The sequence below is a fragment of the Panthera onca genome, chromosome D4 (assembly GCF_046562875.1).
Source record: "Panthera onca isolate mPanOnc1 chromosome D4, mPanOnc1 haplotype 2, whole genome shotgun sequence".
Classification (NCBI taxonomy): Eukaryota; Metazoa; Chordata; class Mammalia; order Carnivora; family Felidae; genus Panthera; species Panthera onca.
The window spans coordinates 71,886,869-71,901,372 of NC_138351.1; the positions used below are offsets into that span (position 1 = coordinate 71,886,869).

General features: G+C 40.4%; 1 protein-coding gene and 1 long non-coding RNA gene across 3 annotated transcripts in view; one reads left to right on the forward strand and one right to left on the reverse strand.

Annotated features, from left to right (window-relative positions):
- The window catches only part of LOC132663084 (uncharacterized), a 129,348-nt gene that overhangs the window by 33,636 nt on the left and 81,208 nt on the right, over positions 1 to 14,504 (reverse strand). The gene's annotated exons all lie outside the window — the stretch shown is intronic.
- MUSK (muscle associated receptor tyrosine kinase) overlaps positions 4,741 to 14,504 on the forward strand; it is a 92,528-nt gene continuing 82,764 nt past the window's right edge. Inside the window, exon 1 of the mRNA XM_078436597.2 lies at positions 4,741 to 5,603. Coding sequence (XP_078292723.1) covers positions 5,525 to 5,603 — 79 coding nt within the window. The 5' untranslated portion in view covers positions 4,741 to 5,524. The remainder of the gene's footprint in view (positions 5,604 to 14,504) is intronic.

The window sequence follows — 14,504 nt, forward strand, 5'->3', positions numbered from 1 at the left end:
AGACTTCTTTTCCTTTCAGAAGTTCCTGCTAGCATACAATTAAAGACTCCACATTCTACATTCATTTGATTTTTCTTCCACCTACCCCCACCCCATCGCCTGCTCACCCACCCATAGGCTCACCGGCTCTCCACACTCCAGCAGCCCAACTCCACTGAATGTTTCAAGCTGAAAATCTGGTGTTCGTTTTGACTTCATGACCCAATCTTTTCCATATTTGTCTCCAATCTATCCTTTCCTCTCCAACCACCTCATTGTCCTTCATGGGCAAGAACAGCGGACTCAGAGCTGGTCTCCCCTCTGAGAAATGAACTTAACTGCACATAAGCAAAATGGCCCCAGGTCATGGTCTATGTTCCCCAGGTGGACCCCTGAATTGACTTGAAGCTACCCCACATCACTGAATCTCTCCCTTTCCGGGTTTTGCCCCTTCCATTGTCCACGTTCCTACCTTCTTTGTGCTGCCAGTATCTTATTGACTTATTGACTGTGTCTGTTCTCAATACACCCACTTTGCTCCCTAGCATCGCATTTCCCTCTCTCTTCTGGAATGCTGCTTCCCTGGACTAATGTGTCACTAACAAATACCCTTTCCTCCCCCCACCCCCCAAAATAAACCCAACCATTCAACATCTGTCATTTGTGAAGCTGAGAAGGGCTGGTGAGAAAAAAAACACACTAGGGTGTATGATATCAGCATAACTTTATAACAACAACCTCAACTGTGGGCTCTCTTATTTTCCAGAATAACTGTTTTACATCTTCTTCAACCTCACCTTCTACTTCACAGAGATGATAGAAGTCATTAGATGAGGGCTCAGTAAACTCTTCCCCATTCTCACCTACAAATATGCCTACTTACCCCTTCCTCATCATCTCCTATCACAAGATCCAGTGCTTAGAGCTCCAGTCCCTCCTGCCTTCCTGGAGACCTTGAACTACCTATTATCTTTTCTTTTTCTGTGTCTTTAACCTCTTTCTCTCTACAGGATCCCTCACAGCACACCTTCAAAATAAATAAAGAATGAGTTCTGGGGCGTCTGGCTGGCTCAGTTGGTAGAGTATGTGACTCTTGGTCTAGGGATTGTGAGTTCAATGTTAGGTATAGAGCCTACTAAAAAGAAAAAAAAAAAAGAATAAATTCTGTCTCTGTCCAACCCTTCCCTCCAGCTGCTGCTTAGCTTTCTCCTTGTCACTCTTCTTGAGAGAGTCCTCCCCACATACTGTCTCTATTTCCTCACATCCTGTTCACTCTCCAGTTTGTGTACACCATCCAGGGGCTTAGCTCCTTCCCCACTGCTCCCCAGGACTGCCCTTCACCAAGATCATAAACCACTTCTATGATGCTAAATTCAATGGAAACCTTTCAACTCCTTCCTACTTGACCGCTTAGGGGCATTCAACATACTCCATGCTCGCCTTCTAGAAATGCTCTCTTCCCTTCCCTTGTGTGCCACTCTACTTTATTAGTATATAGCTTTCTACCCAACTAGCTGCTCTGTGTCCATCTCTTTTTCTAGCTCTTTATCTTTCACTGGCATTTAGAGGTTGGAACGTGTCATGGCTCAGATCTAAGGCTTCCTCTCCTTTCACGTGCTCCCTTCAGCATATCAGATTCACGTCTGTAGCTTGCATTGCAATCTACATTCCCAGGGCGTTTCACTTCTCGTAGAATGAAGCTCTTACTGAGACATACAAAACCCTGAGTGATCTCCCCTATCTGCCTCTGTACCTTTCCCCTTCCTGCACTCCAAACAATTTTCATTTCTATCACAGCACCATGGTCTCCATATCCCCAGCCATTTCCACATTCTTCCCCCACTGCCTGTTAGAGTCTACGCCCACACCTCCCGAGTCTGGCTGTCTGTCTGACGTTGAGTGATCCTGCAGCGGGGAGCCTCGGTGGCACTTCCTCAGAAGAGCATTTCTTGCTTCCCTAACTAGGCCAGGCTCATTTTTTTTCAGGCTCAGTTTTTATATAATCTTACAATGTACTGTATCTCTCCAGATTCTAATGCATTTATTTATTTTATTTATTTATTTATTTATGTAATTGTTTGTTATTCATTCCCTCACCAGACATTAAGCCCCATCTCTTGTTGCTGAATGTCCCACATACAGTAGGTATTCAGTGTAATTCATTCATTCACTGAACATTTTCTTTCAAGAGTCCTTTCCAATTTTATAAGGTATAGGCTCCAAAAATCCTGATGCACCTCTAATAGCTATCCTCACAGTCAATGGGGAGATCCCATCCATTAAAAAAAAATATAACCCTACCACTATCTCTTTGATTCCCCAGGAGTTTTCTGGAAAGGGCAATCCATGTGGCATTCATGACCCGTTGTCTGCTGACCAGTGAGGCAAAGAATTAGGTCATTGCCCTTTGTGATAATTAGAAGGGGCTCTTTGCCAAGCTTCACCAGATGTATGAGAGCCTGGTGCAGACCAGAAGCACTAACTTGGTGATGTGCTGACTCCAGCACGAATGGGGCTAGTGTCATCAGCTGCTGTGCAGCTGAATGCCAGTGTCTACTTTGAGATGTGGCTCAGAACGGTGCTACTCGCTCTTTGATCCTACTTCCTGGGAGTTTTGGCCAGCTTCTGAGATGAAGAAGCAAAGATAGCAGAGGTAGCCAGGCAAGCTTCATTGGTGTATTTATTATTTTAAATGCTTATTTATTTAAAATAGAGAGCAAGCAAGCAGAGGAGGTGCAGAGAGAGAGGGAGAGAGAGGATTCCAAGCAGCCTCCACACTGTCAGCACAAAGCCCAATGCGGGCCTCGAACGCACAAACTGTGAGATCATGACCTGAGCCAAAATCAAGAGTCAGACGCTTAATCAACTGAGTCACCAAGGCGCCCCCGACTGTATTTTATTAACGGGAAGACTGGCCATCCGCCTCACCTACTCTCCTCATGCCCTGAGGACTGGTGCCCAGTCTCACTCCACAGGGCTGACTAAGTCTGCTATTGTAAGGTACAGCAGATTGTACTGTAGGATAGAAGGCCATTTCATATCAGGGGTATAAGAAATTGCTGCAAGGAATGTAACTGGCTGCCACACTTTGGAACCTGCTGTGGTGTTCCTACCTAAACCACACTCCTCATGGGCTTCTCTCAGCCAATGACCGCCTCATCTTGAGCCAGCACTCTCCCTCAAATTCTAGCTTCACTTTTCCCTCAATGGAGTTTTGTCTCCCCTTAACCCTGCATGGCACTGTGGTCACCTTCGGACTCAGGTCATGGTGGAATATGAAGTAGGAAATAACTTCCTGGGGTTCCTGGCCTAGAGGGGGCAGTTCCTACTGGATTCAAGACAGGTGTCATCATTGCTTGTTCTTTATTTTAGGGGAAAGGGGATGAAGAGTGCTCCCTTATAAGTCCTCCTCCTGGACATCTGAAGGAAGAGGGTCCTTGGGGGGCTCATAAATCCAAAGTCGACCAAATTTCCAGAACACTGCACTTTCTCTAGTGTTATTTATGGAAATGATAGGTAGCCACACTGTTCAGCCTGCTGATTCCTAAATTTCACATAAAAAAATGTGCTCATCTTATTGACATTCAAATTTCTCATGAAATACACAGCATTCACAGGATGTTCTCAGCAGAAACCTAATCAAATCTATATGTCTTCTGTTAAAATTACACTAGCATTATTTTGATTGCAGTTTAAGGACTCAAACTCATGTTTAGCCAAGCTCCCCAAAAGGGTGAATCTATTAATTTAAATAACAAAGAAGTCCGGTAGACAGATCTGGCTTTGCACATTATTTCTTGTTAATGGAGCACAGAAGCTTCCAACAGCCCTGGATAACCTGGTCCTCCCAGGTCCTGATCTAGGAAGGAAGAACTGATTTAACACAAGCTCTCTGTGGTTCGGTAGCAGAGGTGTTCCACATGGAAAATATTGACAGTATATACAACAGACAAAGGACATAAATTATTTATATTGAGCATACATTTAAAATTCCTATAAATAAGAAAAATAAAAATGATGTAAGAGGAATACAGACTAAAGCCACAGAAGAGGAAAATGAATAACAATAAAAATATGAAAAATTCTCATTACCAATAGTATTCAGTGAAATAACTATAAATTAAAACAATGAAGTATCATTTTTACTCTATTTAAATGTAAGAATTCAAAGGTAAATGTTGATAAGAGTGTGGGGAAATGGGTCCTCTCAACACATTGCTGGGGAGCAAATATATACCATCACACATTCATAATTTAGACAATTATACTGTCAGTAGAAATGATGGGTATGTAGTAGCATGGTAAAGTCTCCAAGACATATCATTCAGTGAGAAAAGGCAATTTGCATAGTAGAACATTTCGGAAGCCATGGAGGTGCACCTTTAGGAAGATCTGCTGTAAGTAACTAATTTGGCTGACAGCCCCCAGCTTCCAGATCCATGGACTCATGAGGCCAAAGAATGAGGATGCACCAATAAGGCAAAAATCTTAAAACAATGTGGTAAGTGCAGTGATAGACATGTGCACAAGACACACACACACACACACATACACACACACACACACACACACACACAGAGGAGGCAAACCCAATGCAACTTTGGGAAGATATAGAATTCTGGGTCTGGGATGGCACCCAGGAGGAGATCATGATCAAGTTGGGATGGATGTTAACTGAGTGCAGAGAGGGGAAAGAATTCCAAGCCGGCAGAACAGCCTGAGTAATTCACAGAGGGAAGAAAGCTGCATATAGAAACAGGTTGCTAAATATTAAGATGGAGGCACGGATTGTAACAGATGAGGCTAACAAGACAGGCAGGGGCCAGCAAGGCCTCCCATGTCATATTAGAGAGGTCTGAACAGGTTTTGATGCGGCCAAGAGGCACAGAAGCCTCTTGAGCAGGAGAAGAGATCTCTCTGAGAAGAGATCAGACGACAACAAGACACAGTAGAGGAGAACAGACAGGATGCTATCGCCATCATTCAGAGAAGATGAATGTCTGGAAAGGAAACTGGGACAGCATTATACTAATCGGAATCAACGGAGGGGAAGAAATGCAGGAATATGGCAGTTGGTACCATCTGTAGGAACTGGTAATGGGCTGGAGGTAGGAGGCGGAGTGAGCGATGGGGAGGAGCCTGATTACATACACCCAGGGTGGTGGCGTGAGCAGAGAGAGGTGGTGAACCGAATCAGATCAGGAAACCTATACCTCAGGGAATACAGTGATGGTTGCAAAGGCATCTGGTATTGTCCTTCTGCCACTGTCTTAAAAGGGATTCTAAAGGGATTTTCTTTCCCTTGTTCCTCCAGCACTACACTTGCATTACTGGCCTAAGTGGATACTCACCAGCTGGCCGTGTCCATCACTACAGCCAAGACTGAGAATTCCTGATTATACTTAGAGCCTGTGGAGCTGCTGACACAAACAGTCATTAGCAGACGACCCTTTTGTAACAAACTGTGCTTTAAAATGTAAACTGTGGGGGCATTTTCCTTGCGTTGTCCAGAAGGAACTTTCTCCTGCCTGAGCCTGGATTAATCATGAGAGAGCTCGTCAACATTCCACTGGTACATATTCTTACTTTGGTTGCCTTCAGCGGGACTGAGAAACTTCCAAAAGGTTTGTTTGAGGAATCTTGTCTTCTTGTTGCCTTGTCACAGTTCTAAAGTGCATGTGTGTGCTCTGATCACGACCGATTCATATTATGGCGGGCTTGGGTTTTACTTGGTGAAGTAGGGGTATGATGTATGGAGAGGGAGCAGTTGACTGACGATCTCCTTTCTACCAGTATCCCTCCCTCGCTTAAGTTCTGCAATAAAAAGTCTAGCCACACAGGGCATGCAGAGTCCTCACTTGTAGGAAAACATCAGCAGGTAGACTGCAAGTTATCAAGGTCCGTTTTGTTTATGCGTGTGTCAAACTTCAGGGTGGCCTAAATGGATGATGAAAACCTTTTCACATTAGGTTTGCTGGGAATATAATCAACCCTACTCCCAGATGTCCAGACTGTTTGCTTCTGAACAAAAGTCATTTCCATTTTCAGTTTCAGTTTTGCAAAATTCTTAGTAAATATTTTAGTTCTTAAAAATTGGAATTACAGAAAGACTCACACAATTTGCCTATATAACAAAAGCCTGAAGACAATGAGTTCTCAATAACTTTGAGGTTGGAGGCATGAGTTGGCTCAGCAAGAGACTGTGAAAGTTTTTTTTCAGAGCCTTTGGAATGTACCGGAAATAACACCACCTCAGGGAAAGGAAAGCAACTTAAGAAACTGACAAACACCTGTTGCAGCAGCAAGAATGTCCACAGTGATATGGTTTCTGGCCAGTGCATTATAAAACGGAGACTAGTGTATTTCAAATCAGGAAGAAAGACAGGAAAGTATGTGATTTACAAAGCGACTGAGGGTTTCTCTGAAAAATTTTTTAAAGACATGAAAAAGACTGAATGATGTCAATTAAAGAGTTTTCAGATTTAATGTATTAGAGTAAAAGAGTTCTGCGTTTTATGATACACTCAAATTAATTATTTTCCTTTTATGTTACTTTCCCAAGGAACTGAACACATTTGTATTGCGTAGGTCAGTGAAGGTAGTATGTGTATGTAGATGGGAAACACAGCTTTAGATTTTGTGGGTCATTAGAATTTCTGGAGCCCCAAGGGCAAGATTCACATGCTAACAAGATATAGCTTTCTTCACAAACAATCTGATTTCGGAGACTTACGTTTCATTTTCTTTTTCCATCTTACACAAGTAGAATAGTATCTTCAGATGTATTTAAACACTTAATTGCCAACTAATAGGTTAAGGTATCTCCAGATAAGGAAGAATCTAGATCTTTTCAAACAGCTAATAATAGCCAGAAAGACTTAACATTGGCTTTGGATTATTTTAATACTTCCTGATCATACAACGGATGTCCGGTAAGGTAGCACCTGAATATTCACATTTACAGATTGTTTGTTAAGTCTTATTTGTGCTCTCCTAAGCCATGAAGTTACATAAAAGTGACATGGGTAAACACTAACATTTATTAAACTTCAGTCTTATAAGGAACAAAACAATTGATTTTGCTGGTTCAAATCAGGATTTGGTGTATTAAAAAAAAAATAAACAAACCCACCTCCCTGTATAAACAACTCCTAATTTATATTCTAGAATGAAATGACTTACAGTTTCCAAACTTTACAGGTAAAGCCCTTAATTCAAATGCACACCATCTCTATTTCGAAAAATTCAAAATATGGTGATCTAAAGATAAAGCCAAACATCTTGAACTTTGAACAAAAAAATCAGATTGTTAATCTGACTTTGTTTATAATTAATTTATTGCTCTGATTAGATTATAAAACCAAAAAATTAAAAGAATATTTTTGCCTAGTCTACTGTATTTACGGTAAAATTTAAATTAGTTACGGATTTAACACCAATCTTAGCCAAGAACACCAGGCCTAGTAGAACAAACATTCATTCATGACACGCACCAGTTCTGAGAATAAACATTATCATAAAAACAGTCCTTAAAATTTTAAATGTTAGAGTTCATGGAATATATTGGTACAAAAAACAATAATATGCTATTATTTCATACTGCTGGAAATAATAAAGATGTTCCACACAAACTATCTCAGAGTTATTTTCTCTATTCTTGACAGAGAATAAAAAGAGTTCTGTAGCCAGGTATCTTTTTCCTAAGTGCTTTAAAAAATGAATGAATCAAGGAATCTGCACAATAATGTGTTACAAAATGACAGATTTTTAAATAGCACAAGGTATTTAGTGGATTCTCTTCTAACTCTTCACATACCATTTCCTCAATAAAATTAATAATAGACTTTGTAGAATTATTAGTTTCTTGTTTTAATTTTAGTTGGAGATTCCTAATGTTCAAAGACAAAAGGAAAAGTCACTTGTTCTAAATAATTACGACTAGTGACACTTTCAGTGACGAGCTCAATATCATAACCCACAACCAGAAATTTACAAACCATCACGTATGAAAGTAACCAACGTTTCATTGAATACTCGCCTTAACCACATATTTCAATAATAGTGAGTGCTTTATCAGGGAATATTAAGTGTGTGGTGGGATTTAAATTCTGTAGAAGTACAGCAGTTCACGTAAGCAGTACTGAGTTTCTTTAATACGCACAAAGAACTCCTGTCCAAACTCCACCTTTTTAAATTACCTCATTTGCTCCCATACCTAGAAGTGTTTGCGCCTAAGTGATTTATCTTCAGATATATTTGAGTAACTTCCTCTTCTAGATTGTATGCATACAAAGATAGGGTTCACAGATTCAACATATGACTAAGTCAGAGCAGGCACAGCTGTCATTGAAATCCAGGACACCGAGTCCTGGATGAATATTGACGTGCATTGAAAGAGCAACTCATTGCGTGTTTGGGGAGACACAGTTGCTTTAAATAATACTGCCCTTCGAGAACAGAGAGAAAGAGCAGAAACGTCAAGACTTCTGCCATATTTCCAGAGTAGTAGGCAACTTCTCAGTGAACTAGGACTTAAGTCATGGGAGAAAGGGTCAAGGTGAGGGGAGAGAATGGGACCTGAAGGATGTGGCCCCATTCAAGAAAGTGAGCAAAGAGCAGACCAGAGTAATGCAGAGGAACTACGTGGGCCATGCTGAGGGCCCAGCTGGGGTTGGGAATTAACCTTTATAGTGGCCTTGATTTGCACCAGTGTTTCATTTCATCTAACAATACTATATGAACATAGAGGCAAGCGAGGACAGCGGGTGAGACTAGTTCAAGGTTGGTGCTTCCCAGGGTCAGGGCAGCTGAAGGACTAGAGAGTAAGGGAGCTGAGATTATATGGCAACATACCGTGCAGTCTAGGCAGAATAATGAAGGCAGTGAAGTGAGGACATTTAAGGCCTGGAAGAGAGTGTTAAGATCAAGTTCCTTTTCCTAGTCTCCAATGTCTTTCTGTGTGACTTTGGGGATGGCACGTAGTATTTGTGAGCCTCCATTTCCTCATAAAATGAACAAGTGCATACTAGTGCTCAACATATAACATTAGGTACTATGCTAAAGATGGTCAGTGATTGCTGAAATGATCGCTCTTGGGTAACATGAACATTTTAGACGGGTCTCTGCGGGACTATCTCTTAACCCAAATGAATTCACCCAGGAGAGGCAATTTCAGAAATTCTGAACAGGCTGAACCTAAACCCCTTCCGGTCTATGCCCAGTACCATTCCTGAAGGCAAGGACCCAAAGTGTGTTCTGTGACAAAGAATGAATGATACAATATTAATAAGTGGTTGAGATTATCAATGAAGCTTACAAGTTCCAAAGGCATCATAATAAAAAAATAACTTTTATTTTATTGTATCGCCAGTAGAATAAATGTGCCAGTTTCTAAGATAAGCCAAATGATGAGCAATACTGAATATCCTCTTTCTTTGGGGATATCTGAAAATTTTCCAACACCAAAGTGTTTTCTCATACTGAAAAAACAATACTGTATTCATGATATTAGAAAAAAAACACGAATATGTCCCAAGTCTGAGCTCTAATTTTACTAAAACAGAAAGGAGCAAATTCACCTGACTTCTTGGTGTTTACTCAGTCATTTGGTCATGTTCGTCAACAACTAGTCAATCAGAAGCTGGTCTGTCAATGGCCATGCGGTAGAGCCCATAAAAGGGTTAATATCATTTTCCTTCACATCAAGCAGCTAGGATTCAAGTGAAGTTACTCTTTGGGTCCAGAAAAGCATTGTGCTCATTTTCATGTATTTGTTATTCATGTGGTCCTTGGATTGAGGGGAGAAATAGTGCCCTAGTTTAAACAGACTCTGGCTGAGATGAAAGCTGGATAACAGAATGAAAGTAAACAGGAGACAGTCTGCTGAGTCAACAAATATCATTAAATACAACGATGTGATTTTGCCAGTAACAATTTGAATGTGGATTTGTTTGGGTAATTTTGAAAGATGGGCAAAGTGAACTTAGCCAACTATACCCTGCCTATATAAATTGATATTAACGTAAACCTTATTTTTCCCCTCTGTCTGTAATCAGTATTATGCTCAAGGCATGGAATTGCTTAGAGTTAAAAGATAGGAATTTTAAACCGACCTTCACCTTGAAGTTTAGCTCTATTATTTCCTACTTGTGTTATGCTTAGACAGCTATTTAGCCATTCTTATCCTCCATTCTTCATCTGCAGATGAGAATAATAATAGTATCTACCTTTATGTTTGTTGTGCTAAATGAGATAATGAATGAAAAGTATAATGCCTGGCCCGTGGCAGGTTCTTAATTTTGGATGCTAAAATTATTAAAAACAGAATCAAACGATACACAAGACTATCACGCCACTGCTCATGGTGGGAAGGTGTTAATCTAATAAAGTTCTTAGTAACACCTCATGTATTTCTCCATAACTGTGTCAAGACATTCTCAGATTTACTTTCTTGATCTTAACTGATCTCCACAGTTTGTAAAAATATTAATAACATATGTCTGTTACCTTTGTCACTTCTGAAGTATCAGGTGAGAAGAAACTAATGAATTAAGTTTATTTTCTTATAAAAATAATACATGGCCATTAAGAATGATTTTGTAAATATAAAATACAGAAAAGCTTAAAACAGGAGGGCACCTGGGTGGCTCAGTCGGTTAAGTGTCTGACTCTTGATTCAGCTCAGGTCATGCTCTCTCACGAGAGAGATCTCTCACAAACCGTGAGATCGAGACCCATGTCAGGCTCTGCATTCACAGTGCAGAGACTGTTTGGGATTCTCTGTCTCCTCTTTCTCTCTCTGCCTCTCCCCTGCTGGTTCTCTCTCTCTCTCTCTCTCAAAATAAACTTAAAAAAAAAAACCCTCAGACTAGAAAAAGTCACCTTGACTTCCAAGACTGTTTGAACATATATTTTCTCCCATTTTTTTCTATGTATCATAAATAACTGTCTATATACTTCTGCTACCTGCCATTTCTATTTCACATGAATGCATGAGCATATTCTATTTTATTTATCCTCTTAAAAAATACCATTCGCAGTGATTATGTGAATAATATCTTGTTTAGGTAAGAGTTGCTAATATATGCTTAATGTGTGCCTCCCTGAGACAAAAAAAAAGGCCCTGATTTGTTGCATTTGCTAATTTCTGACTCCAACCACAGTCGATTTCAAGCTAACAATGAACACTGAACTGGGAGGGATGAACACTAACGTGGCTTTCTACACTAATTCTACCAGACAGTGACCTTGGGTATAAATCACTTCAAGAGCATAGGTAATAGTAAAACGTAGTAACATAATTAGGAAGTGATAAATTTCGAGTATTATTAGTTTTTAATATAATTTATTGAATTTTAAGTTTTTTATTTTAGCTTTTTACCTTGAGTATAGTTGGCACACAATGAATGTTACATTAGTTTCAGGGGTACAGCATAGTGACTGAGCTTCTCTAGAGGTTATGCTATGCTCACCACAGACGTAGCTACCATCTGTCACCCTAAATGTATGTAATTTAGTTTTTAATAATGGCCGTATTTAACAGTTGTCTCACAGAATTCCAGAGAAATTAACACTTGGCTATAGCAAGCCAGTACAAGCCAGCTCCAGCAGACCGCAGTTACGAGGCAGAAGTGTGTGCCGAAACTTTCCTCCCTTTCAGCACGATTAGTACGATCCAGGACAATTCATCTGTTCTGTACAGTGAAAGTCATCTGTGTGCCTTTCCGCCTTGAGATTATTTCCTTGGGATAGATTCCCAGAAGTAATTATTAATGGTAAATCTGCAAGTAATCCAGAGACTGGGCGAACAATTGAACAGTTCGGGCTTCTGTTTCTAAATTACAGACTCAGATAACACACAGCGTTCCATATGGGGAAAGGACCGTTTTAAATGCTTTACGTGTATTCATTTAACTAATCCTCATGACAAGCCTATGTAGCGGTTTTATTATCATCTCCATCTACAGCTGAACATGCCTAGGCACCAGCTAGGTGACTTGATGCATCAGGAAGTGATGGAACAGGGGTTTGAACTCAAGCCCTGTGCTAGCACCTCTGTCTGGCTGCTCATTGCTCTTGCTTTTTAAACAACGAAAGCATTCACTATCATCAATTCACCTTTGGGCCCATCATTATCTGCATCTCACAAACTTAATATTCAGTGTTTTTATTTATCTGTATGACTCTGCAATTGATTGCTTATTCCATCCACAGGAGCCCTGATGCCTACGTATAAAAGATGTCATTTCACCTAAAAATTTTCTGCTCTTATTTCAACTATTTGCTTTCAACCTTTTCAAAAATTTATGCCTTTTATAAAGGCCTCAGAAATACAGCTTATTTAAACATTATATCAGTAAATCTGCTAACCCTAGGGATAGAAAAAGGTCTAGGACATGGTCCTTGGCCCCAAAGCTCAAGGTTTTTATTACTGAGTATGAGATAAAGACATAAGCGGATCATTTTAGTAGCATCTGTGTGCCAAGTGCTATCAGAGTGACATTTATAGGATGACCCATAAGGAAAAGGGCATTTGGCTCTGTCTAGCTAGTCTGAGAAACTGGGCTAAGATGCTCCTTAAACTGCATCTTAAGACAAGAACCACATTAAGGAGGAAGATGGGGGCTCAGTGGGACACTCCCAAGCACCAGGTTCCCTTACTCTCAGCCCATGAATTTGTCTCTGAGTTTAGTGAAAAAATAAGGTTTAGACTGTGAATGCATGTTTTATGGCCAATGTGCCCATCTGTCCTAGGTGTCTCATGAGGCTGTCACCCCCTACCCTGCATCTAAAATACTGTTCACACTACTTACTTGGCTCTGATACATACCTTGCATTTTATCTAAAATGACCATATAATCGACTGTCCAAACTCAGGCACTTTTGGAATACAGGGGGCACTACCAATTATGCCAGGAGAGCAGGCGTAACTATTACAGCTGATCGTTCTATGTAACCGTCCATCCTTATTATCTAGATGGTGGGCTCTTTTCTTTTTCTTTAAACACCACAATAGAAAATCACCTTTTAATGGTTTATTGTCTATTCTTCTTCCTATTTATACTTATATTCACATTCATATTATTTACAAGCTTGTTTTCTTGATACATGTATCATTTCAAATCTTCTTTTTCACTTAAAAACATATTTATACATTTTCCCATGATATTAGAAATCCTTCAAAAGTCTTTTTTTTAATATAACTTATTGTCAAGTTGGCTAACATACAGTGTATACAGTGTGCTGTGTTTTGGGGGTAGATTCCCATGATTCATCGCTAATATACAACACCCAGTGCTCATCCCAGCAAGTGCTCTCTCTCCTCAATGCCCATCACCCATTTTCCCCTCTCCCCTACCCTGCATCAACCCTCAGTTTGTTCTCTGTACTGAAGAGTCTCTTATGGTTTGCCTCCCCCTCTGTTTGAAACCGTTTTTTCCCCTTCCCCTCCCCCATGGTCTTCTGTTAAGTCTCTCAAGTTCCACATATGAGTGAAAACATAGGATATCTGTCTTTCTCTGACTTATTTCACTTAGCATAACACCCTCCAGCAGCACTTTCAACAATAGCCAAATTACGGAAAGAGCCCAAATGTCCATCAACTGATGAAAGGATAAAGAAGGTGTGGTTTATATATACAATGAAATGCTACTTGGCAATGAGAAAGACTGTGGGCTCTTCTAAGGCAGAGATGGACTTTACTTGCTTCTAGTCAACCTGGTGCTTGTTACATGGAAAGCAGTAAACAAATCTCTGATAAATAATAGTAACGATAAAGTGGTAATGATAATGATTTTCAATAAGGTCATGCAATGGGGTAGATTTCCAGACTCATGCAAATACAGGTATTGACACTTTCTTTCCCACACCATCCAGCCCTTGAGATGACCAGGACCCCACTCCGTTTGCTCTGGTAGATTCACAGGCTTCCTAAATGATTAAAGAGGGATGCATCCTACTACTAACCGACTCTCATCCTTCTTAACTTCCTTGTCCTTCTAACTCCTATAATCCAAGCGACTCTCATTTCATGGGGGGACAGGAGGAGAGAAGGATCAATGTCAAAGTCCCTCCTATTTTCTTTCTTTTTGTGGAACACACACACATGCAGAGGCACATACACACAAACAATAAAAAACAAAAACAAAACCAGAAAGTGTACAACTAGGGCTCCTGGGTGGCTCAGTCAGTTAAACATCTGACTCCTGCTTTCAGTTCAGGTCATAATCTCACCGTTGGTGGGATGAGGTCCCGCACTGGGCTCTGTGCTGAGCACAGACCCTGCTTAGGTTTCTCCCTCTCCCTCTCCCCTTCTCTCTCCCCCTTCCCTGCTTGTGTTCACACACTCTAATAAAGTTTTTGAAAAACTTTAAAAAATAAAGTGTACAATTCACAGAGTTGTGCATTTATCATCAAATTAAGCAGAACATTTTCATTATACCTCAAAGAAATCCTGTGTCCTTTAGCCATCTCTTACCCCCTAATCCCTCCATCTTGCTCCCCTGATCTTAGGCAATCGTTAATGT